Source organism: Triturus cristatus, chromosome 5_1 (assembly GCF_964204655.1).
Source record: "Triturus cristatus chromosome 5_1, aTriCri1.1, whole genome shotgun sequence".
Taxonomy (NCBI): domain Eukaryota; kingdom Metazoa; phylum Chordata; class Amphibia; order Caudata; family Salamandridae; genus Triturus; species Triturus cristatus.
The window spans coordinates 472,984,342-473,011,334 of record NC_140587.1 but is presented as its reverse complement, the minus strand read 5'-3'; the positions used below and the strand labels follow the sequence as shown (position 1 = coordinate 473,011,334).

The following is a 26,993-nucleotide window of genomic DNA, read 5'->3' as shown; positions in this document are numbered from 1 at the left end:
CCGCTCGGCCGAGCGGCGAGAGCGGCAGACGCCGCCAGCGCACCACGTCCTCCTTCAAGCGCCGGAGGGGGGGTAGCAAATTCCGCTCATAGCGGGCCTCCGGGTCGAGAGTGATATAGATACCCAGGTACCGAAAACCTTGGGAGGCAATCTGGATTGGACAGTCCCGTGGTAGGACCGGAGCCTCCCCGGAAAGCACATAGACACAGGATTTCGCCCAGTTGATGACCAGGCCTGAGTTGCGACCGAATGAGCGCAAAACATCAACCAGGACGATCAGTGATTTACGCGGGGAGGCGAGATACAGAAGGATATCGTCAGCATAGAGGGACACACGGTCCTCATGCTCGGGGGTCCAGCGGAGACCACGGATAGAAGGGTGCCACCGCAGCCACTCCGCCAGGGGCTCCAGGGCCAGGGCGAACAGGAGAGGCGACAGGGGGCAACCCTGTCGCGTGCCCCGCCCCAGCGCGAATGGGGCCGAGACTCGCCCATTCACTACCACCTGCGCCAATGGGCCCGAATATAGCAATTTGACCCAGCTAATGAAACCCGGGCCAAACCCAAATTTCGCCAGCATCGCCCAGATGTATGGCCATTCAAGCGTATCAAACGCCATGGTGGCGTCCAAGGACGCCAAGATGGCCGGCTCCCGCACAAATGGGACACGCGCGAGCACCCCGTGTAAGCGCCGCAGATTGAGCGCCGTGTTGCGGTGCGGTATAAAGCCAGATTGGTCTTGGTGGACCAAATCGCCCACCACGCCAACCAACCGGTTGGCCAACACCTTGGCGAGGATTTTGGGCTCCGCGTTCAAGAGCGAAATCGGCCTATAGGATGTGACCCGTTCACGGGGCTTCCCCTCCTTGTGGATCACCACAATTGTGGCCAGACGCTGGTCCGGCGGGAGGGAACCCTGCGAGTGGGCCGCCAGGAACATCGCGCGCAGGTGGGGCGCCAACACATCCGGGCGCAGCTTGTATAGCTCGATGGGAATACCATTGGGGCCCATGGCCTTGCCGGATGCAACCGAGCGAATAGCCAAGGCAATTTCGTCCGAGGTGGGAGGGGCGTCCAGCGAGTCCCTGTCCTCCACCGTAAGGGAGGGCAGTGCGATGTCCCGAAGCAGGGCATGGGAGTCTTCCTCCGAGCAGGGGGAAACCGGGGAGTAAACTTCGCGGAAATAATCCGCGAAGCAGGAGACAATGGCTTCCGGCTCAGTGACACACGCACCATCCACACTCTCAATCAAAGGCACCACGCGGCTCGCTCTCTCCCTCTTATCCAACCACGCAATCAATTTGCCAGCCTTATCACCCACATCATACAATCGCCCCTGCTGCTCTCTACTGAGGCCCCTGGCCGCCTCCGCGACGAGGGCGCGATAGGCCGCCTGCTTTAGGTGTAGGACATGCAACTTGGCGTCTGTTACCCCGCTCCCCAGGTCACCCTCCAGTTCTGCAATCTCGGCCTCTACCCGGGTCACCTCCTCCCGCTCGCGCCGCCGGGCATGGGAGATAAAGGAGAGGGCCTCCCCTCTAAGAACTACCTTGAAAGCCTCCCACAGGGAGATGGCCGAGGGGACCGACCCCACATTCTCGTCGAAATATCGCTGTAAGGATTTAATCAAATCGGCACGAATGGTGGGGTCGCGCAAATACCATGCATTGATTGGGGCCACCCTGCCATCCCCCCTCGGGAAGACATCGAAGTGCAACAACAATGGGGAGTGGTCTGAGATACCCCGCGCCAGATGGCGCACCTCCCCCACCCTCCCTGCATGGGCCGCCGGGACAAGGAGGTAATCAAGCCGCGAGAGGCTACCATGGGCACCCGAGTGGAAGGTGTACTGTCGCAATGCGGGATGCTTTAATCGCCAGCAATCCACCAGGCCCAGCGTGTCCAAAAGGCCGGGCAGCCACGCCTGTGCCCGGGGGAGGTCCCTAGGGGGATGGCGATCCATAGACCCAGAGGCTACCGCATTAAAGTCCCCTCCAACCACCAGCAGGCCACTCGGAAGGTCCAGAAGGAGGCGCCCCAGGTCCGCAAATGTGGTGGCTTGTAACCCCGGCGGGACGTACACTGATATAAAGATAAACACTCTACCCTCCATTCTTCCCACCAGAACCGTGTAGCGTCCCCTCTCATCATGGCGCACCTCATCAATCTCCAACGGGAGCGAGTTCTTAATCATAATACCCACCCCCCGCGAGCCCGAGGTGAAGCCGGAATGGGCCGCCAAACGATATCCCCGCCGATTCATTGCATGAAAGGAGTTACCTATAAGGTGCGTCTCCTGCAGGAAGACAACATCTGGTGAAATACGTTTTAAGTACTGCAGGACCACACCACGCTTAATCCTATCCCCCAGGCCGTTAACATTCCATGACAACACAGTCAAATCCCTACCCCCCATCATACGTCGAAACAATCGGTCGTCCCCCATCGAGCATCCTAAAAACAACAACACAGTAGCGGGTTTGCCTTGCGGTGCTAACAAACAACACACCCCCCCCACCCCCCGGTCCCAACAGAACTCCCCCCTCCCTGCACCCCTGCATGAGCCCAGACAGCCCCCCCAAAGTGCAGTGTGCCTGTCGCCCCATAGCTAAATACTAACTAGTCCCCCAGAGGAGGAGGGAAGCCCCCAACAGACCCCGCACGACCTCCATAGGAGGGGAACATACGCAATCAATAAATGGTGAAGGAACAACGTCCAGAGCAAGGCCTATTCAGTCACCCCTCAATTCTGATCTGGCGGGCCCTCCTCGCCAGCCGCGCCCCCCCCGCCCCCCCGGCCCCGATCTCCAGGCAGAGTGTCCAGCCAGTCCCCAGCCGCCTCGGGCCGATCGAAGAAGTGCGTGCGACCATCCACCTCTACCCTCAGCTTAGCTGGAAAGAGCATTGAGTACTTGAGGTTCAGGTCCCTTAGGCGACGTTTAACACCAAGAAAGCTCTGTCGCTGCTTCTGGACCGCCGGAGTAAAGTCTGGGTAGAAATGTACCTCCATGTTGTCAAGCTTGACCGGTCCCTGTTGCCTGGAGGTCTGGAGGATAGCATCTCTGTCCCGAAAATTAAAAATCCGGGCAATGAGAGGCCGCGGCGGGGCACCCGTCTTAGGTCTGCCCCCGGGGACCCGGTGAGCACGCTCCACCGCAAAAAGCTTACTCAGCCCCCGGGGCTGGAGATGGGTCAGGATCAACTCTTCCACGAAAAGATCCGCCGCCTCCGCCTCTCGTCCCTCCGGCACCCCCACAATACGGACATTATTCCTCCGGGCCCGACCCTCGGAATCCTCCAGTCGCCGGTCCATCAGGGCGCCCGCCTGGCCAAGCCGGCGCACCTCCTTCTGGAGGGCCACCACGTCTGTCGTGAGGCTCGTTGTGGTGTGGGCCAGGGAGTCGACTCGGTCGTTTGTTTTGGACAAGTCTGCCCTCACAAGGCTCACATCCACCAGGACCGAGTCTATTTTCTGCGCTAAGGTGTCGAAACGCTGGTCCACCGAGGCCTTCATCTCTGCGATGGCGCCCATGACGTCCCGGAGGGTCAGATCCACCGGATGAGCAGATGCCTCCGTCGGGCCCACCGGCGATGCACGCGATGTCTCCGGAGAACCCTTCTGGAGCGTGTAGCGGTCCATACTGTTGGCCTGGTGCGCCGTGCCACGGCGGGTCGTCTTCACCTTCGCCCGGTCGCCATCTTGTTTGGTGGACATGCTGGCTCTTCCACCGTCGTGTAAAGCTCCCCGAACGGGCCGCTATACCAAGTCACGGGTGCCAGGGGGGGGGCGGGGGCGACCACCGAACCGCGGGTCAACCCACCGCCGGGTCAGCCGGGCTCCTGGACAAGGCCACACCACCGCACCCCGCTCCGCCGCCCGACCCCGCTTGAGAGCAAGGAGGGCGCAAAAGCGAAAGCGAAAGCGCGGGGTACGCGAGTCGCCCAGCCCCGCTCGCCGCTGTTATTCACTTTGTCCCCGGATCGCCCCACTACTCCAATCCGGGGGGCCGGCGAGGAGAAGGCCGCAACCTTCGATCGATGCTCCCACCGGTGTTCGGGGTCCGATTCGAGCCCAAAAAACGGGTGGCGCCTCAGCTCGGGTTCCCCGACACAGTCCCCTCAACAAGGACAGGATATCGCCAGGATTAATTCAGGAGGTCGCGGAGGTCCTCGGGAGCCTCGCACCTACGCGGCCATCTTGGTTGCGCGCTAGGCTCCTCCTCCTCTAAGGTTTCTCTCAAATAACTTCTAATGTACCCTCTGGTCCCCCCTTTCAATCCTCATCAATCCTGCCAGCCGCTGTCTTCTGGTGCTTTGTCCTGGTAACAGGACCACTTGTTCAAGTCTCCTTGCACTCATAAAAGAGGTCTTAAACTTCACAGTTCAACCACCCTTCTGTTTGGGCCACTTCTGGTATTTTACAGTAACCCGTGTGGATGATGCAGGTCCTTTTGAGCTGAAACTGCCACTATCTATGCTCACTTGCATAGTGTTTTTCGGGCTCCTGCCCTCTCCTGTTCCCTTCCCTCATCAGTCAGCGATAGGGAGTGGGCCCGGCTTCCGCTAGTGGACGTCCGGAACAGGAGCCACCACCCTCCCTCCTCATCTGGCAAAGGATCAATTGCCAAAAACCATTGCCCAATTTCTTAATAGTTTAAATATGCACAAACCAGAAAAGTGAGCATTAATAAATGTAGGAGAAATTAACCTTAGAGAGTTAAATATAAATATAATTTAACTACACCAATAAAAATAAACTTTGATTGGGTTGTCCAAAACAGCATTAAAAATCACAATCAGTTGCCTTGCCCAAGCCTACATAACAAATCAAAATAAGTTACCTGTTTGGCATTTAGGAACAGGAAGGTTTTTCCACTAAAGATGTTTCTTCTTTCTTGTCGCGCAGACAAATCAAACTTTTCTGAATTTATACTTGGCTCATCCACTGGAGGGTAAAAGCTATCAGACAAAGGAAAACACTTGTTTAACTCAGGACTACACTTTTTTAAACAGAGGACCACAATCTTTTCTATCAAAAATGAAGTATGCAATTTGTTAAGTGTGCCTAATACCTGGGAACCAATCAACAACCAGTGGACTGCAACATAGATCTCTACCGGGGCACTCCCTTTTTAATGACTTTATCAGTAATAGTGGAGAGAACGGTTGGGGATTACACCACTCTGCATATTAAGATGTGAATCTTAACTAATAACATTTAAAAAGTGAAAAATTAAGAGGAACTTGAGAAAACTCAGAGTTGTCATACAGGTAGCATCAATGATTCTGTTAAGCGAATTGCAAATTAAAAAAATTGAAGCAGAGAAACCTTTGGAGCGGTACAAGGTGATGGAAGGGATTTTTGAGGGCCAACACACAATGGTACGTTTTTTAGCATTATCTTATGAGATTTCCTGGAATAATTCAAAGGACAGGATATGGCAGTGGAGAAACCGAGACAAAGGTTTAGGCGCATTTAGAGATATGTAGCTAATGGAAAATGATAGTGTTACTACTGTATGAAAAGGAAGAAGACGTTTCATCTACAATATACCATGCAATCATGGCGATGTAGAAACTTGTACCCTCATTGAGATCCTGACACATGAAAATTACCCTCACTACCTCCCCAAAGGCAGATTGAGAAGCAAAAGCAAAGACACATGCTCACTAACACAAAGAATCTTCAAACTAATTTTAGAATGTGGTACAGCATCAGCTGCATTAGCAAATGGTGAACTAAAGAAAACAGGAAAAGAAGTTGTGCGTTGCTTTACTATGCAATTGTGCAGCCACAGAGGGAGAATGGGCTAGGTAGACAAAGACACGTGGGTGAGGAAGAAGCCAATCTGTGAATGGATGGGGAGGAGCAGGAGAGCGCATTGCAGGAGGTAGTGCGAGGACCCCAAACAGCTTTATATAGGTGAAGAAGAAAACTTGTAATGGGAGACTGTGGGCAGCGCGGGATGAGCACATGGTCGACTTTAGGATTAAGCTGGAGAGCAGACCGTCGGTGTAGACTGATGAGGAAGAGGATGGCCTTGGGTTAGACACATGAGGGAGAGACTAACCTGCTTGGGAGCAGTACAAGGGAGAGGGCAGCCTCCAAGTGGGTGGATTATGGAACAGACTACCTAGTGAAAAAACAGAAGAGTCACAGGGACAGAAGGGGCTGAGCCCACTACCCAAAAGTAGCAACAAACTAGCTATCCTACTAGAAATGGAGTCTGCAACTCGCATGCTAACCACACTAACAACTTTTGAACAGGCACACCAAACACACGGTCCAACTTAGTGGGAGTGGAAACCGTCATAAATTCCTCAGGAGGCCTCTGCTCAAAAGCTCATCAGTGTGGTAGCATGCAAGGGCAGCAACGGAAGGAGTAATACTGCAGCTACTCAAGTGGGCGGGTGATTATTGGAGCCAGCAGAACCAGTCAAGACAGAACCAGAGGCCAAACACCATCAGCAGCATTACAGCAAGGAAGTGAGCAGTGCATTATGCTTTACACCTGTCTAAAGACTCGATAGTCGTTCACATAGAAAGTCCTCAAAAATAAATTGTCATGCAAGGACCTCAAAAATAAATTGTCATCTGCTAATGTTGGCAGGAACAAGTGGCTGCACTAAGACCATTATTACAAGTATCCCAGAAAAACCCCTATTGTTTCCACACCTTTGAATTTCAGTTACCGGGTGTCCTGGTAATCTTGGGGCAATTAAATAATGGGGATTACAAGATCGGGGAATTACCACGCGTTTCCATGCTCACTTGTTTGCAATCTGGTGCTTCACACTGAGATTTTGGCTGCATTCGGCAACTCATAGCGCCAATGAGCCCAATACCTCCCATCACCAGGACCATTGGAATCATTGGGCCATTTGTAATGAGGGTCCTAGACAGGGCATGAAGTGGGGTGAGAAAACTGGTAAGTATCTCAAAGGGGCGTGGCCAATGTAATTAAGGGCGTGGCTTAACAAAATCTTAAACTAAAAATCTGTGCTTAGCATAGTGTGCCGTCCGACTGGTATTTTGCTGTTTTTATCATTGTATCCAGATAGCCAGATACAATAAGTAACATTCAACATACAACAAGCCAGGACTCTTGCCTTTGTCAATGGTTGTTAGTTCCATAAAACAAAATTTGCATTAAGTATGGCTTCGTTTTATACAGTATTGAAAACGCTTCCGTTCTGAAATGATGAGACTGTGAAAGAACTAGTCTCTTTGAAGTTAGTTTAAAGGCCATGAAGGGTGGTGCTGCTGCAGAGTTAATAATTATTTTTTTCACTCTGAGAGTGAGGGCAAAAATAAAGAGCCGGATAGTGACCCGTCTCATCACCTGCTTTTCAGGACTGCTGGTGCTCAGCACCGGCAGGACCCGACCCACTTAAAGCCTTGGTCCTAGATGGAAAAGCATCTACATGTATACGACAACAGTTAATAAACCAAGCTTACACAAACACACGCTACATCATGCAAACAATGAAAGAGGACGACTCTGAGGCAGAACATGGACAAAAAAAGATCGCTCTGACTTCTTGGTCCATTCCGCATTTTATTCTAACAACAAGACAATAGCTTACCCCTAGCACCACTTTACAAAAAAAGGAAAAAGGCTTTTGACGAAAAATAATATTGACTACGTTTTGAGGATACTCTATATCATTATAATCTATGTTTCCATAACTAGTTGCAAAACCATGAAACTGCCTTATTATATTCACTGCATCATTGCCGTATTATATTTATTCTGTTGATGGAGCGGGTAGTACAACATTTTGTATACCCCCCTATTCTGCATGAGATCACTCATTGAATAATCTATTAACTATAATATTTTATTAAATGAGTTTTGCATGTTTTATTAATCAACATTATTAATATACAAAATATACGTGGGGTTTGCATTTTGCATGGCTAAATAACCTTTATGACTAAAATCAGTACGCATACTAACAGTAGTATATGTAATAAATAGAATATTGCATGGTATATGTTGCTTTTGTGATGTCTCTGTAATGTTGCTCGAGAAGACAACGTAAAGGGTGAATATAAACGCTTTAAATGTCGCTATACGCTAGATAAATACAAGCACATAGAGGGATTAGTAAGGGGTTAACATTAGATTTATTATTTCTATGGATTAATTACTCTTTGGTGTTTGTTTTGCTTAAGTTAGCGTTTGGGCCTAAATTCCAAAATGGACGCCGACGCGACACGACGATGTGGCCACTGTCCCACGAGGCGTGGAGCGAACTGTGCAACTGCGACAAAGATGACTGCAGCCTCTGCATGACCCGTAACCCACTGTCCTAAGGCAAGGCCACTGTGGGACAACAGCCAAGTGACAGGACAATAGACGTCTACAAAAAACCGGAATGAACTGAACTTGTGACCTCACCCCTCAAACTGTGCTAAACCCCTCGGACGATCTCAACCAACCAATCACGACTGTATGGAATGATCAAAATGTAACTTTTTACTGTGATTTTGTTATAAAAGTACATGGTAGAATAGAGAGGGATCTCGGACCTCCGATCTACTGACCAAATTGCTGACTGAAGACAACGACGGTGACGCTACGCGAACTCTACTACTTAGGGTGACTGCTGCGTTCCTGAATCCTAAATGGTCCGGATGCTGCCCAATTACCTGATGACTACGAACTTTTCCTAATTTTATGGGCATTGCACGTCTCTGATCTTGGCCGATCTTTGAGACTGTGGGGTGCTGAGCACAGAACTTGAACATTAATCTGCTTTGACAAATGACGACAGACTTAGAGGACTTCAGATAGACAGATTAGGTAAATATGATGTTCTGCAATTTAATTAAAATCGGATATAAACTTTCCATACTCTATAGATAAACAGAGATTGATTAACAAGAAATTTGTTTGTGGTTTATTGAGAAGGTTAAGGTCTAAATCTTAAATAGGTTTTAGCTGGTTCTAAGATCACCATCAACCAATCCAACTATTTGGTCCATTGACCACGTGGGAGGAGTGTGTAGGGATCTCGAGGTTGTTGTAGCAAAAGGAAAAAGTGGAGGCAGGTGCAATATATAATTCAAGTATTTATTCCAAGAGAGCCAAGTACATCAAGGACAAGCAGCTCAGAAAGCACAACAGATAGTCCAGTAACGAACTCCTGTTCATGCAACAACATTCCCATTACCTAACCAGGTTCTAGTCATGGAACTAGAACTAAACTTAAAGCAATACACCATCACTACACATCCCCCTTCTTAATTAATTTTTTTTACAAATATCATTTAATACACCACACACATATAAATCATATAAAAAATAAAGTTAAGGGAAACAAACATATACACATCAAATAAAAACGCACAAAATCATCAAGTTTCTTGGGAGCAGTGATACGCCTGCCAAACTTGCTGGTTTTGCAACCACTGGTGCAGTCACTGATTACCCCTTTACCATGTGCATCCAATTCACTACCCACTTCCTGATGTCGCCCCTCCATTTCCTCCAAACAATAAGGGGGTTGATCACCGATGTTATCTTGATAGTGAGAGATATCACCATTTGCTCCATCCTGCGAAGTCTGAGAAACCAAAGGAGGTATGGACTGTGCACTCCTCCCCAGAGCAGTGTCCCCTAACATCCCATTGTGTTTTTCAAGGGAAGGAAACACATCCATCCACCAATAGTCTCTTCTCCCTTCTAAAATAATTTTTTTTGTAATACCATGATCTGTGGAAAACGCAATGCGACTCATATGATGGACACTGCCATCATCGTGTTGCACCGTGTTTCTCATGACCCTTGTGATGGTTCTAGGATCCGAAAACCTGGGTTGTAACTTGCTTGATTTTCTCGCAAGTTTAACCTTAACACACTGTCCAACTTTGACACATGGTTCTCTAGTACCATGTTTAGCATCAAAATATAATTTATTTTTGCATTGTGAATTTATGATGGATTCCCTTCCAAGATCAGGATCCCATTCATATTTCCTGCTTCTACCAATCCATCCTGGATTAATTTTGCAATGGGAAATCTACCACGCATTAAGCCAAACGGACTCTCCCCAATTGTATCATGGTTTGTAATTCTATAGGACCAAATCAATTTACTAAGTTCGTCATCCCAATTCTTTTTCCCTTTCTTTGCCAATTGTAAAATGCCTTTTAATACTCTATTCACCCTTTCCACTACTGAATTTCCCCTTGGGTGATACAAAGCTGTGAACTTCTGCTCAATGCCAGTGTTTTTCACAAACTCCCTCGTCAAGTCAGACTTGAACTGAACTCCGTTGTCTGTCAAAATGCAAGCTGGAAAACCTTCTCTCAATAAACATTTCTCCAAAAAACGAATAACTGTCTCTGTGTTTACTTTCGTGACAACCTCAACTTCAAGCCATCTTGAAAATAAATCCACAAGAACTAAAATGTACTTAGTGACGCCATCCTGCCACACTAAGGGCCCCATGATATCTAAAGCGACTTCTTCCCAGGATAAATTTGGGCAAGGAAGAGATGACATAGGGGGATTTAGGCCCACATGCATCAAAACAAAAACCGGTCGCAAACGGGCAGATTCTCAGAATCTGACCCTTTTTTTTTTTTTTTAAACATGTTTTTATTGCAGCATTTTAAGCAAAACAACCATCGGGGCAACCGGCACCCACGTACAATCTCCGATCACACCCTGCGGTTTAGCAATGCACACAGCCATTTAGCCCACATCCCGGGGGCCGGGCGGCATATTTAGACAGTTAAGCAAATTAACACAACTATCGCCTCATAGCGATGCCCGGTCCATGCCCCATGAGAGCCTCTGCTTTCTGTCCAATCAGATTCTCTCCCCAAATCCAACTCGTTATAACACTACCCTCCTACCTCATGAACTCCCCCCCCGCCCACCCCACCCCCCAACTGCTGCTGATGTAGGCCCCTCCAGTGGTCCCTAACTCTAATTCGTGCCAGTCGTCGGGGATTACGTCTATTTTCCCCAGCCTCAAGGAACCCCGCTCTCCTCGCGCTCTCGTTCCGCCCGCTCCAGCTCAGAATCTGACCCTTTGCTCCCGGTATTTTTGCATTTGGTATGCATCATCCCAAATGCAAAAATAGCAAAATAAGGAATCTCTAAATTGCGATTCCTTAAATTGCGATTGCATTTAAGGAATCTCAAATTGAGATTCCTTAAATGCAATGCATGAAAGTAAAAATATTAGCGATTTCGCTAATAGGGGGAGCAAATTACCATGAAGTTGAACTTCATGGTAATTTGCAAAAACATTGAAAAATGCACTTAAGTGCTTTTTTCAAAGTTCCATTTTACACACACACATGCCCTTGGGGCATGTGTGTGTGCAAGATGTACTCATATGCAGATTTCAGGGGTGCAACAGGGTGTCCTTTTGACACCCTGGCACCCTTGAAATTGCATGAGCAATTTGCGATTCTCTAATTGCGAGTTGCAATTAAGGAATTACCTTCCCATTCAGTCCTATGGGCCTCTAGGCCCATAGGAATGAATGGGAAGGTAATTCCTTAATTGCAACTCGCAATTTGCAAGTAGCAATTAAGGAATGTTTAGGAATCGCTATTTTGTAAGCGATTTCTACATGCATAGCCTTTTGCTATTCCTTATTAGCGAATCCTTATTTTTCGCTAATAAGGAATCGCAAATGGCATTGTTGATGCATGTGCCAGTTAGTGTTTTCTGTGCTTTGTCGGAGCACTCGCAGTTAATACACTCCCTTACAAATCTTTCTATTTCCAAATCAATCCTAGGCCACCAATACAAAGCTTTAATGTTTCTCTTAGTGCGAGAAACTCCTGGGTGTCCTTTGTGGCCAATGACCATGATTTTTTTCCGCATTCCTAGTGGGGGTATAATTTTTCCACCCCTGCACACAAAATCCCCATCTAGGCTCAATTCATCACGAACTTCCCAAAATGCTCTCAGTACCGTATCCTGTTTACACTCATTGGACCAACCTTGGATGACTCTGTTTCTAACGGTCTCTAAAATCTTGTCCATGCTACATTCCTGGTGCCAATCCTTTCTACGCAAACCAGAAGTGTCATCAAACACCCCCGCTACCGAAAATTCACACCAAGGATCAAGATCAATCTCTTTCATGGGTAAAGGAAGCCTGCTGAGAAAATCAGCTATGACATTTTTCGCGCCCGGTACATATTTCACCTCGTAAACAAAATCCTGGTGTTGCATTGACATCCTTGCAATCCTCGCTGAAGCTCTAGATAGACCTTCAGTCGTAAGTAGTTTCATCGGAGGCTTATCGTCCGAACGTAACAAAAATATCTTCCCCCATATAAACTTTCTAAAATGTTCCATGGCCCAGACACAGGCTAAAGCTTCTCGCTCTATTACTGAATACTTCTCTTCCGTTGGAGAAAGAGAACTAGAAGCAAAAGCTATGACTACCTCTTTACCCTGGTCCGACATTTGAGATAAGACCCCACCTAGGCCTGTACCACTGGCGTCAGTCGTGATGATGGAAAATGCCTGTGGGTCGAAGCCCTGTAACGTGGGAGCATGAGCAATTGCTTCTTTAATGCTAACGAATGAGCTCTGACATGCACTCGTTCATACAAACGTAGCCTTATTTTTCATTAAGGTGGCATTTCGTAAGTCATTTTTGCACAATTATTAACAAATTTCGAATAAAATTCAGCCAAACCAAGAAAAGATCGGAGTTCATCCTTAGATTTTGGTGGGGGTGCATTGAGAATGGCCTTTACCAGACCCCTTTTTGGTTTGATACCTGAGCACCCAATTTCATGTCCTAAATAGGTAACTGATTTCTCAGCAAATTTACACTTGCTGCCTTCAGCCACCAAACCATTATCTCGGAGAATGGACAAAACTTCTCTTAAGATCATGTCATGGTGTGTTTTATCTTTACCCATAATTAAAATATCGTCTTGGAAGACTGCAACTTCTTAAATGTGGCTGAAAAGGTTTGACATAAGCCTCTGAAATACCGCAGCGGCTGATGCCAAACCAAAAGGTATGCATTTAAATCTATAACAGCCAAATGGTGTACAGAAAGTGGTGAAATGCCTGCTACTTTTCTCTAGGACAACTTGATGATATGCCGTTGAGAGGTCCAAAGTGGAAAACCCCTTTGCGTTCCGTGTCACAGATAGCATCTCATCAATCCTGGGAAGGGGAAACTGGTCAACTAAAATGTTGTCATTGAGATCCCTTAAGTCCACGCATAAACGGGCCTTGCCATTAGATATGCGTGCTACGACTAATGGAGAAACCCATTCTGCTGCTTCTACCGGTTCAATGACATTGTTATCTAACATTTTCTTAAGCTCCGCTTTCACCTCATCCCTGACAATAAAAGGAATGTTCCTTGCCTTGTGAATCTTGGGACTAGCCCCCTCTTTTAAGTTAATCCGATGTGTAAATCCCTTTAGTCTACCCATGCTATTGCTGAAAACTTCTGGAAATTCTTGCAAGACCCATTTCTTAGTGTCTTCCCCATCGCAGGAGACTAATACTTGTTCCTTGCTATTCGGATTCAGGATGATGTCTAATGACTTCTGATCTCTCCATCCCAAGACTGATGGGCCCTCTCTAGCTACATACAACTTTCCCACAGCTTGTCTTTCTTTAAACCTGAAAACTAGAGTCCTAAAACCTAACATGTCTATTTTATCCCCCGTGAAGCTTTCGGCAGAGACATCATTAGGCTCTAACCATTCACCTATTTTGTTAATGAACTGATTATTCCATATCTCTTGTGAGACAATGGTGAATGGAGATCCCGAATCAGCAGCTAATTGGACTACGATCCCCCCTAAAGAGACCATGCACAAAGGTTTAGATGATGAACTACCAGTGATGTTTAGTACCACCTTCTTTTTTTGGACACAGTTCACCTGTACTTCTGCATCACTGGAAGTTGAAGAACTATCATCATCACCTTCTTGAACGCACTTTACTTTCCCCTTAGAATTCTTGTTATGTTTACGTCTACACACTCTAGAGACGTGTCCTATCAAACCACATTCTAAACACTTAGCCGATTTGGCTGGACATTTCTCATATGCTGCGGAGTGTGAATAACTCCCACATCTATAGCAAATCAGATTGCCGAATCTTTTAGTTTCTACACTGTCATATTTTTTTTTTCCCGTGGAATCTGGTTTGCCTTTATCAAACCTTGTGTTTCCGTGATTTTTATACACAACTTTTTTTCCACTTACTCTGCCCACAACTTCATCTGTACTTGTTTTATCATGAGAAAGTGTGGCTTTAGCACAACGCTCTGATAGTTCAGCTTTCTTAACCATGGCAATGATGTCCTTAAGACAACTTTCTCCTTCAACCCACAACTTATCCTGTAAGGTCCTATTCTTAGTGTACATGACTACCTGGTCTCGGATGAACTCGTCATGCAGTTGTGCAAACCTACACTTGCTCGCTAATTTCTTTAATGCAGAAACATATTCCTCTATTGTTTCGTGTTTTTCCTGTTTCCTGTGGAAAAAAGAATGTTTGGCGACAGCAATACAAACAGAGGGAGAAAAATGATCATCCAGATCCAAAATCGCTGATTTAAATACATCCAGATCACCCTCTGATCTCTCATGTTTATGCAATTTATTGAATATGCGTAAACCTTCAGGGCCTAATGAGTACCGTAACATTCTCTTTTTCCTTTCAGGTGAAAATGTTCCACTGATGTCCTCTAAATTTGCAATATAGTTGATGAAATACTACTTCCAGTCCAACCATGCTACTATCGGTTCACCAGGTGTAGGTAAAAATTCTTTTGGTGAATTGATGTGTGGATTCGAGACATTTCCATCCCCAGAAGTATTATTTCTTGCATCAGTGGATGATGTGTTGGTAGGCATGTTAGTCAATAATGAGGCAATAGTAACCAGGAATTAAATAACATGAAACAAAATAGGTGCTTTCACCTGTTCCTCACGTATACTGTGTGAATTAACCTCTTCCTCAAGTATGCAGCGTTGTGCAAATACAGTATCTCAATTTCACGAAAATTTCCCTGATGTACTCAGCTGAACATGACATTTAGAGCTGCTTAAATAATGAGCTGAATGTAACAAATACTTTCAAAACAACGTTTTTGTTTTTTTAAAATACCTTTACCCTTTTTGAAGGACTTCCTTTATAAGAAAATTTAGTAGCGCGCGTTTTGTTCCAGGTGCGCGCTACAAATGTTGAGATTGCAGCGAGTGAAGCGTGCCTGGAGGTCCTGTTACTATGCTGCCATGGAAACAGTCAACCAACAAAAACAAGATGGCCCCTTGAGACGTAACGTGGTGACGCTTTGTGACGCCTTCCCCACGTACGTCCTCGGTCTTGTACAGTTGCGCTGGATTCGAGAGCACGTTCGAAAGAAAGACTCGCGGCTTTGGAAAGCGCGGGGATGCGACTTTTTAAAGTAAGTCGGTTGCGTTAGTGCTCTGTTTTAAGATAAAGCATGTATTCTTCCCCCATGAGCAACTACGCTGAACCACATTACTATGCTTACCGCATGTACGAGCGGTCATTCAGCTGCACCAAGGAAAGTCCTCAAGGAAAGTCTATTTCCCCAAAGTAGAACGACCGACAGTTGCGCTCTCGGTGAAGGGGAGGGGAGACAGCTTCCTCAGTGGCCGCAGGCTATGACGGATTCTGTTCTTCTGTCGATGGTGATGGGCGAAACTCCATATTACGTTTCTCTTCCTTCTTTTTTTTTAAAAAAAGAGAAAGGTCGAATAAAGTTCTAAAAAAAAAAATTCCAGGAAAATAACCAATTCCGTATCCCAAATCGTCACCAAATCTGTGTAGGGATCTCGAGGTTGTTGTAGCAAAAGGAAGAAGTGGAGGCAGGTGCAATATATAATTCAAGTATTTATTCCAAGAGAGCCAAGTACATCAAGGACAAGCTGCTCAGAAAGCACAACAGATAGTCCAGTAACGAACTCCTGTTCATGCAACAACATTCCTATTACCTAACCAGGTTCTAGTCATGGAACTAGAACTAAACTTAAAGCAATACACCATCACTACAGAGTGCCTTGATGTGTAGGATTGAGATCTGTAGGTGGAAGGGATATTGATGTATATTTTGTAAAATTAACTTTTCTTTCCCTATAGGTTATTAGGTACTCCCCTCACATGTCGAGCGCTTGAACCGCTCATCCCTCCAACTGTGTGCAGACCGGTAAATGTTTAGTGTGAATATTGGTGTTATGGGCCCCACCAATGACTGCATGTGTGAATGAGTTAGTGTGACGTCAGGTCTGTGACGCAGGAAGTATAACGGTACGGGTTTTGCTTTCCCCTTTACCAGGGTTTTTGCACTCCAACACTGTCCAATAGGTACCAACATGACTGATGTAAACTTACTTTTCAAAAAGCAGATGGCCACTTACTTACGTTTTACCCTTTGGCAGGTGAACATTTCTGAAGATGGGGAGATTCCAGGCATTTCTACTACTTTCGATTACTATGAAATAGTGATCACAGAGCTCTTGCTTTCAGCATTATGCACAGTAAATGTTGTAGCAACCCACCGATATATTAACAAGACTAGTAAAAACAGACTGAACATGAACTAGTTAACTATGCCCATTATCCGAGCTGAAAATAAAAGCATTCCAAATGGGTAGCAGTCCATAATTAAATGTGCACAAACATTTCGTGTTGTGATATGTTAAGCCCCAAGGCATTTTTTAATAACACGGGTTTTTGTGTTCATTTAGCTAATCCCAAGAGAGTGTACGCAGCTCCTCAAGGTAGCTATAGATATCCCCATGGTAACCAAGGAAACAGACTCGCACGCAATGCGAGACCTTCCAGGAAACTAAAACTGTACGACTCTGCATGACTTGCAGTAACCTGTAAAATTAAAACGTTCCTCATGGATTCAGCATCAAAAACGTAATCGTGACAACCGTGTTATTCTGCCTATGTTTACAATACCCGCCGGAAGTGCGCGTCTGTGACGTGAGACGCTTTGCGCGTTGGCACCCTAATTTCTCTTTTGATTTAAGCCCTTAACAGACTGGACCGAAACGTGAGCTGGAGTTTTTCTTGCACAGATAGTAGTTTGTTTGGATGGGCGTCGCAGTGGCTTCGATAGAGCTGGAACAACCCTTTACTTGACAACCCGAGGCGCCAAGGAAGCATGAAGGGTTCTCAACATGAGCCTGGGTGGAGGGTGGCCCAGTCTTAGCTCATCACTCAGGTCTCACAACATAGTACGATTTGCTTTTCAAAAATGAATCTGTTATGGCCTTATTGATTAAACACTAGCTACTTTTACGCTATTTTAAAGTCTGGAGCTTAAGTCACCTGGGCAGGCATTAACAGGATGAAGTAAATGGATAGGAATGGGTGCAGTGCAGGGGACTATGCGACAGGTGGAGGTGTGTTGTAAAGGTTAATCCACAGAGCCAGAGCAGAGAGATGGTGGTGGAAGGCAGGGCTGCGAGGTCCTCAATATAGACCCCACCGGGCGTCTTAAAATGGGCACACTAGCTCAGACAGACATCCCAGTCCTTCTGAAAGTCTGAATGGGCGGTGAATGTCGGTGTTCCGATTGCACAGGGGCCAGTGCAACAGCGTGGAAGTACTTTCTGGCCTCCCTATGAGGTTAAACTGGAAAGGAAATCCTTTCCCTCTTCCCAGGCCATTCCATTCCTCCATGCCCAGGGAGCAGATGCAGAACAAGGCAACGGGCTGCCGAAAGAGTGCACTTACCTTGGAGTTGTGTGTGAAGAAATAGAAAGGAAAATGGGAGCCAAAGAATACATCAAAATAATGTCCCGCAGAGAGGGAATCCCACCCACGCTGTGTGAAACGAATATAAATACAGCATCTGCAGGATGTTTAGGAGAAAGAAATGCTCCCGTGAAGAAGGCACCTTTGACATTGAACGCTTAAATTATCTTTAAAAGAAGTCGAGCGATCCCAAGAGCAACCCCACCCCAGAGTAATGACTAGCTTTCCGAAATTAGTATGAAGAAACCATGAAATGCCAGCATGGATGCAAGGTTAGGAGGTATTAAAGACAGCCAAGAGACTCTGAGGACCATACTCAGGCCCGGCTCCAGGAATTTTTATTTGGGTGGGCCAAGGGTGCATTGGGGTGGGCCCTTGCGGGCCCCATTTGTCACTTATATGTCTAGCCAGGCCTGCTTCCGGGGCCTCCTTTATCTCTTCTTAGTCTTACAAGGCCCAGTAAAATGCACTCTTTTCCAAATCTCTTTCTTAATGTTATTACTCTCAAAAAGTGTCGTTTTCCATGTAATATCCCTTTGATGGGAAGAGGAGGTTTCTGAGGAGGGAGTATCAGGCAAGTGACACTACTCGGGCTCCCTCTGTGCGAGCCTTTAAGGAGAATCCCTCTCCATTACTACCTCCACCTGACCCCTGACTCTGCAGCGCACTCCTTTACAGGATTGATTATCCACTTTTCTACCACCCCTCTCCAGTGCACCTTATCTCATAGCTGACCTTGGGCCCCAGCCCCATGTCAGCCACCATCCATTTCCACTTTCATTGTTTCCGGAAAAAAACCATTAATAAAATCACCGTCAAATTTGAAATATTGAATATTGCAGTAAATGTAATTAGCATGTACTTTGAAGTATGTTCCACAGTTGCCCTAGTGACCCAACTGTTAATTAAATAACCAAACACTGAAAGGCCATGATAGGGCCGGCTTTAGCGCTGGTGCAAAAGTCTTTTTTGGCACCCCATCAATGACCTCTTTCTCCGTAGATACCTTTACTACCACCCTCCAAAAGTGCCCTTCATCTCTCCGTAGCCTCTCCCCTCATGACCTCCTCCTCAGACTCCCACACTACCACCCTCCACCAGTGTCCCTCATCTCTCCATAGCCCCACCACCCCATGACTTCCTCCTCGGATTCCCTCACTGCCACCCTCCACTAGTGCCCCTCATCTCTCCGTAGCTCCCCCCACGCCATGACCTCCTCCTCGGATTCCCTCACTGCCACCCTCCACTAGTGCCCCTCATCTCTCCGTAGCTCCCCCACACCATCACCTCCTCCTCAGATTCCCTCACTGCCACCCTCCACTAGTGCCCCTCATCTCTCCATAGCTCCCACACCCTATCACCTCCTCCTCGGATTCCCTCACTGCCACCCTCCACTAGTGCCCCTCATCTCTCCGTAGCTCCCCCACCCCATGACCTCCTCCTCGGATTCCCTCATTGCCACCCTCCACTAGTGCCCCTCATCTATCCATAGCTCCCCCACGCCATGACCTCCTCCTCGGATTCCCTCACTGCCACCCTCCACTAGTGCCCCTCATCTTTCCGTAGCTCCCCCACACCATCACCTCCTCCTCAGATTCCCTCACTGCCACCCTCCACTTGTGCCCCTCATCTGTCCATAGCTCCCACACCCTATCACCTCCTCCTCGGATTCCCTCACTGACACCCTCCACTAGTGCCCCTCATCTCTCCATAGCTCCCCCAACCCCATCACCTCCTCCTCTGATTCCCTCACTACCACCCTCCACTAGTGCCCCTCATATCTCTGTAGCACCCCCATCCCATGACCTTCTCCTCGGATTCCCTCTTTGCCACCCTCCAACAATGCCCCTCATCTCTCCATAGCCCCTCCCCCTTTTGACCTTCTCCTCGGATTCCCTCACTGCCACCCTCCATCAGTTCCCTCATCTCTCCATAGCCCCTCCCCCTATTGACCTCCTCCTCAGATTCAGTCACTGCCACCCTCCACCAGTTCCCCTATTGTCCTCCTTCTCAGATTCCCTCAATACTACCCTCCACCGGTGGCCCTCATCTCTCTGTAGCTCCTCCCTCCACCCCATGACGTCCTCCTCAGACTCCTTCACTTCCACCCTCCACCAGTGCCCCTCATCGCTTCGTAGGCCCTCCCCAATGACCTCCTCCTCATATTCCCTCACTACCACGCTCATCCATCGGTAGCTCCCCCTCATTAACTCCTCCTCGGATTCCCTCACTGCCACCCTCCACCAGTGCTCCCCATCTCTCCATAGCCCCTCTTTCATATGCATTTCATTTGTTGTATAGCGCTACTCATAGGTTGTCACAGTACTTTACATCATGCACACATTATACAGAGGGGGCGTGGTCTGGACGCCGATCGGGATGGCGGCGTGAGCCTGCAGCTCCGTGCCTGATCCTGTTATTTATCCTGTTTACCCTCGGAAACACACCGCTGGTGGTGCGGGCTTGCTGCACAGAGCACCGGGGCTGCGGAGGAGAGTGACTGCGGGACGACAAGCGGCCAGGGGGGGTGCCGGAGCCTGAAAATGGAACGGCGAGGTGCGGCGCTCTGCGGCCAAGATGGCGGCCGCCCCGAACAACGGAGCCTAACTGGCGAAGAACAACGGCTCGCGGCTGGGGCGTAGGGCAGATCACCCCCTGCTGCGCAAAGCGGTGCAAGCTCCCCGCCGTACGTGCCCCCACGGACACGGCTTAGGTGAGCAGAGCTTACAGCTGCAGCGGACGTGAGCGACTGCGACGCCCCTCCCCCATCGTCGAGTATGGCGGCCTTGCGAGACGGGCCCCGCTGCTAGACTGTGATTTGGGATATCCGTGGATGCCAGGACCCCGACGGCGCCAAGCCACAGACGCCGCACGCAGGTGCATAGCGGGGACGGAGCGGGTGAGAGGAGTGCTGGACGCTATGCCCGGTCTCAGGGCTGCTTGATGGCCCCTGGCGATGTTCCCCATGAGACGCGGATCCCTAGGTTGGGACAGAACGGACGAGAGTGGTTGCTGAGCCGCGGGGGGAGTGGCCCAAGGCCCGATCCAGGGGCTGGCAAGAGACCTGCGGGATCGGCACTCAGCGGTTGTGCGCTGCCGTCGCTGGCCCGACGGGGCATCGGACGCTCTGGGATCGGGGAGTGCTGGGGGCAGGCGTGCCGACCCGCCGTGGAGCGGTGCCCCTCTGCGGTACAGAACTGGCCTCCCCTGGTTGGTTGAGCTGGGGCTTCCCCGACGTGGACTCGAAATCGGGGTGAGTCCGCATTGCAGGCGCATTTGGGGGGTGTGAGCGCTGCCCCACCCGGACCGGGAGGTATAAGGCAGTGGACGGACAGCTTGCTGCGAGATCGGGGAGTGCGGACTGAACGAAACTGACCCCTGGGGGGGGCGGCCGCTGCTCGAGGGGGACACGGAGATCATTGTGCAGGGGCCGGGCTCGGGGCCCTCTCTCCCGTGGTGGCTGAACGTTGGGACCGGCACGCATACCGGAGGTGACCCTGCTCTGGCGCTCACACGGAGCGAGATGGCCGCTCAGGGCTTTGAGCCGCAGCTGACTTGTGGGCGCAGCAACGCGATGGGGCCGGCCGCGGCTAGCGGGGACCAGAGTGATTCGGAAGGCGCAGCGCAGGAACGTCGCCTGAATAAACAGCTGGATGGCATATTGGAGGCGATCACTGCGACCAAGGAGGCCTTGCGTCACGACATAGCGCAGGTTGCCACTGGACTGGGCCTCTTGAGGGCGGATCATGCTAAACTTACAGACAGGGTGAAGGACAATGAATTACTGCTTCAGGAGCTCAAACCGGCAGTGGTGACTGCAGAACACAAAATCGCTGATATCCTTGGCCGCCTGGCGACGCTGGAGAAACGGGCGGAGGACGCCGAAAGTCGTAATCGGAGGAACAACGTGAGGGTAGTGGGCCTGCCGGAACACATTGAAGGGGATGATGCGGTGGCCTATATGGAGAACTGGTTTAAAACGATCGTGGCCCCGGAGGGTCTCTCCCCCTTTTTCACCCTGGAAAGAGCGCATAGGGTCCCGGCCCGCCCGCCCGTGCAGGGCCGCCCTCCAAGACCGATGGTGGCCAGATTATTGCATTACAAGGACAGAGATCTATTGATACAGAGGGCGCGCTCGGAGGGCCCGTTTCAGGTGGAGAATAGCTCGGTCACGGTGTTCCCCGATTATACGCAGGAGGTTCAGAGAAACAGGGCTTCTTTTCTGGCTGTGAAAAAAGAACTGAGGACCGAGGGCATACAATATTCCTTGCTTTTTCCGGCAAAGCTGCGAGTGATCTTGGGTGATAAGACTCAATTCTTTCAGACCCCTGAGGAGGTGTGGTCGTGGCTTGAGTTGTATCGTGTTGGAACGGACCGCAAAGGGAAAGGTGAGAAGGAGAGACAGAAGCCGATCCAGGTGCGGAAATCTCAACGCATCCGCAAACGTGATAAAATCAAGAGGGCGGTGCGGGACGACCAGATGGCGGACGACAGGAGGGGAGCACTGGCTGCAACGGGGATCATCACGGGCTCCCAACAGGAGAGGGTATCGGTGGGCTCGGACTCCGGTGAGGATGGAGGACGATCGGGCGGTGAAAACTCGGATGCTGAGAGCTCTGGAAGGCCGGCGGTCACCCCACAGACGGCCGATGGCCTATTTAACGGTTGACACTGGGGGTGAGGCCATATTCCCAACTCCTGCTCTGGTTGAATGCCCTGGTGCTCTGTGGATTAGCAGGTATTGTGTTGTGACCTACATGGGGTCGTGGGCTCGGGGCAGGGGCTTGGCTGGATCCGGGTCGGCTCTGAATCACCCTCTCGTTGCCCTTAAGGCCTTCTGTGGTGACGACCACAGAGTAGGGGATGTGGGGACGGTTGCAGGTTTGGATGGGGGCTGATATTGCATTATTGGGTCCTGTTCTGGGGAGAGGGGTGGGGGGAGTTTGTTGGGGTGTTTTAGTTTGGGGGTTCTACTGCGATGCTGTGGGTGACCAATTGACACTGGTGAAATTGTTGGGTGGTGGCTGCAATGGGGACGTTACCTAATTTGAAATGCCTCACATGGAATGTCCGTGGACTTCGAACTATGACGCGAAGATATAAGGTGCACGCCCAGCTGGTGAGACGAGGCATCCAAATTGCACTACTGCAAGAGACTCACTTAACTAAGCAGGAATACACTGCACTGCAGAAGCGGTGGCGTGGCCAGGTGTTTGGGACCACGTACTCAGCGTTTGCCAGGGGGGTGTTGGTGTGGGTGAGGGTCCCATTCCAGGCCACGAACCAGCTAGTAGACCCTGAAGGTCGCTTTGTGGCGGTGGAGGGGCGGCTCTATGGTCAGAGCGTGGTCCTGTGCAGTATATATGCGCCTAATACGGACCAGGCCCGCTTCTTTGCTAGCATGACAGGCTCCCTGGCACATTTCCTGGCAGGCCCCATATTGCTGGGAGGGGATTTCAATTCAATCACTGATGTAGCCCTAGATAGGTCGCATCCCCCATTGGCCGACTCCCCGGTGCGCCGGTTAGCGGCGCACAGAGCAGACTGGCAGGAGAGGTGGGGCCTTGTAGATGTATGGAGGGAGCAACATCCTGGAGTCAGGGACTATTCCTTCTTCTCAGCTTTACATGCGCTGCATGTTAGGATAGACTCCATTTTGTGTAGCGGACCCCTGGCTCCCATGATGGCCCACACGGAGTATTTAACTAGAACTATCTCAGACCATAACCCATTGTTGCTGTCGGTGCAGTGGCAGCGGCCGAGGTCAGCTGTCCCCACATGGAGGCTGCGACCCGATACATTAGAAGACCTGGTGTTTAGCGATGCGGTCCTTCAGGGCGTTGAGCACTACTTTAGGGAGAATGAGGGCTCAGCTACTACGAGATCAATAGAATGGGATGCAATGAAGGTGGTGGCCAGAGGCATTTGTATGGGCAGATTTTTGAATGTACGGACGACAGTCCTGGCTGATTTGGGGAAGGCGGAGGGAGCACTGCGGGATTTGGAGCGGCGCAGGCCTGAGCGGCCAGACTTACAGGCCGAGCTGCTTGAGGCGAAGGAGTTAGTGGCGACTGAAACAGAGCGCCTGCGGTGTTTTGATTATAAGTTGTATGTTACCAGAGTGCATGCGGAGCGGGACAAGGTGGGAACACTACTGGCTAGGCTAGCTAACCCGGAACCCAGAGGTTGCCCGGTCATGAGCATTAGAACGGAGACGGGGGAGGTAGTCTATTCGCAGGCTGCGGTTTTGAAGCGATTCCAGTCGTATTATACAGGCCTATATGAGAGCCAATTGGAGGTGGGTGTCTCTGCAATAGCCGACTATCTGGAGACTATTCAGCTCCCAGTGGTGGATGTTGAGACTGCGAAAGACCGGGGCGGACCCATAACGCTATCAGAGGTCCGGGTGGCCATCAAGCAGATGGCTAGAAATAAAACACCAGGAGTAGATGGCCTGCCGGTTGAATTCTATGCGCAGTATGTAGATGTGTTGGCGCCTAGGCTCTTGCTAGTCTGCGCGGAAGCCTTGACGCTTGGGCGTCTACCCCAGTCGATGAGGGAGGCATTGGTGGTGCCGCTGCTGAAGCCTGGCAAGGAGGCCTCCGATGTGACGTCGTATAGACCTTTGTCTATGCTGACGGTGGATTATAAAATACTGAGTCGTATCCTGGCCACTAGATTGCTGCCACACATGACAAGGCTGGTTCATGGGGACCAAGCCGGCTTTATTCCTACCAGGAGCACATCTATAAACGTTCGCCGCCTGGTTAACATAATGGATAGCGCTTGGAACCTTGATCAGAAACCAGCAGTGTTAGCAGTGGACATCGAAAAGGCTTTCGACAGCCTAGAATGGGGGTACCTCGATGAGGTCCTAGAGAAGTTCGGCCTGGGAGATGGCTTTGGGCGTTGGACGAGGGTCCTCTACTCCTCGGCTACTGCCAGGGTACGACTGGGATCTGTCATATCCTCAGAGTATCCGGTGCGCAGGGGGACAAGACAAGGTTGCTCGCTGTCTCCCCTGTTGTTCGCCTTAGCGATGGAACCTTTGGCGGCACGGGCGAGGACAGGGAGGGTGTACAGTGGGATTAGCTGTGGTGAAGCGACCCATCATATATCATTGTACGCTGATGACCTCTTACTGTACCTAGAGAACACCGAAGAGGCCCTGGTGGGGGCTGTGGGGATGCTGTCGGGCTTTGGTAGGCTGTCGGGCCTCAGGGTAAATTGGACTAAAACTTGTGTTTTCCCGCTGCGGGCGGATACGCCGTATCCCCCTCCTACGGTGGATGTGGTCTGGGAGGCTACATGCTTCACCTATCTGGGGGTCCGAATCTATCACGACATCGCGAACTTGTTAGACGGTTATATAGGGCGTTGCATAAGGGCCCTGAAGGGGTGCATGACCTTTTGGGCCTCCCTTCCGTTATCAGTGCAGGGCCGGGTCGCATTGTTAAAGATGGTGGCTCTGCCTCGACTGCTCTATTATTTCCGCACCCTGCCAAACTGGGTCCCACAGCGGATCTTCAAAGATCTGAGGACGTTGGTTATCGGTTTCCTATGGGGGACCGGACGTCGTAGGGTGGCCCTGACGACTCTGATGCGGCCCAAAATCGAAGGAGGGTTGGCGGTCCCAGATTTCGAATTATATTACCTGGCGGCGCAGCTCCAAGTTTTGACACAGAACATTGCTAGAGTGTTTAGAGGCCCGGAACAAGGGAGGGGGACCGGCATCCAGAGACACATTTTATCTTATATAGTAATGCAACAGAAATTGGACCTGAGAGGCTTGTCTATAGAGGAGAGAACTCTTCAGCTGTGCTGGCGCAGGAGTATGAAGAGAGCGAAAGCAGTGCGTCCGTATGCTCCGGAGATCCCTCTGGGGATGCTGACGGCGTTACCGCATGGAGGCGACTGGTCCCCGTTGGCGGAGTGGGAGGAGTTGGGGCTCCAGATGGTGGGGGACCTCTATGTCGACGGGGTGCTTGCCCCCTTCGGGGAGTTGCAGGAGCAGTTTGGCCTCCCGGATGGGAGTTACCTCCTGCATGCGGCGGTGATTGCAGCGATACAAAAGCATTGGAGGGGAGGGCTTGTGGAACCTACCGCAAACATGGCCTGCCAGTACGTGGTGATAGCGGCGGGTACGCTTAAGGCGGTGACCTGCCTCCACTCTAGAATGCTACAGGAGGGGATAGAGCCGCTCACAGCGTTGAAGGAGACATGGGAGGAAAGCATAGGCAAACCCATTCCGGACACGGTCTGGAGCCATATTCTGCGAAGGACGTGGAAGGGTAGCAGGAATGCCCGTTTTCAGCAGGTACATTTCTTCATCCTACATAGGGCCTACATGACACCGGGAAGGATTAGACGATACTTTCAGGTGCAGGAGGCGGCATGCCCGAGATGCTTAGCGCTTGGGGCCGAGCTGGACCACCTACTGTGGGGGTGCCCGAAGCTGGGGACATATTGGGCTGAGGTGGGAGAGCTTTTGAACACGGTCACGGACCGGGAGGTAGAATTCGACATGGCGGCATGTCTCCTGCTCTGGTTCCCTCACACGGCAAAGACGAAGGTGACGAGCAAATTCATTGACCTAGGTCTCATGTTGGCCTAGAGAGAAATTACATGGCACTGGAAGTCCCGGGAGGGCCCCTCCATTAGGAGATGGACGGCTGAGCTGTTGAAATGGTCTGGATGTGACAGTGTGCTCAGAAGGCGACAGGCTGTCAAGACAGGTAATGAAAAGGGATTGGAGTGGGCGAGGGCTTGGGAGATGATAGTACAGGCTCTGCAAGACTACCTACTGGAGGGTGCGGAGCACGAACATTTGGAAGGCGGGGTTCCCGGAGGCTTGAGAGACCACATGCAAAACCCGATAAATGGCGAGCCATAGCGTCAGAACCCACAAGTATAACCCACAGCAGCAGCAGTTGGGGGGTGGGAGGGGTGGGGGGGGAGTTCATGGGGTATAGTTGTAGGGATACTACGGGCGCTGGCAGACCGGCTCTCTGACTAAGGCCCAGAAGGGAGTGGGGTTCCAGAGCAGCTCTCCTTAGGTACCTCTAATGTGATATTCGATAGGCTGTAGGCACTGCGCCTCCGGGAGGGAGCTAAGGTGGACCGGTGCAGTGGACAAGGATAATCCTGGTGCAGCCGACTCTGAGTGGCTGACTATATTTGGCGGCGTTTGTGGGGAGGGAGTTTGTCGGGTATAAAAGCAGATACTACATTACGCTG

At 50.0% G+C, this 26,993-nt stretch overlaps 1 protein-coding gene across 2 annotated transcripts in view; it reads right to left on the bottom strand.

The window, feature by feature from the left end:
• The window catches only part of NBN (nibrin), a 443,605-nt gene that overhangs the window by 298,642 nt on the left and 117,970 nt on the right, over positions 1-26,993 (bottom strand). For both annotated transcript variants that reach the window (XM_085605307.1, XM_085605308.1), the window contains one exon: positions 4,842-4,959. In XM_085605307.1, coding sequence (XP_085461433.1) covers positions 4,842-4,959 — 118 coding nt within the window. The remainder of the gene's footprint in view (positions 1-4,841; positions 4,960-26,993) is intronic.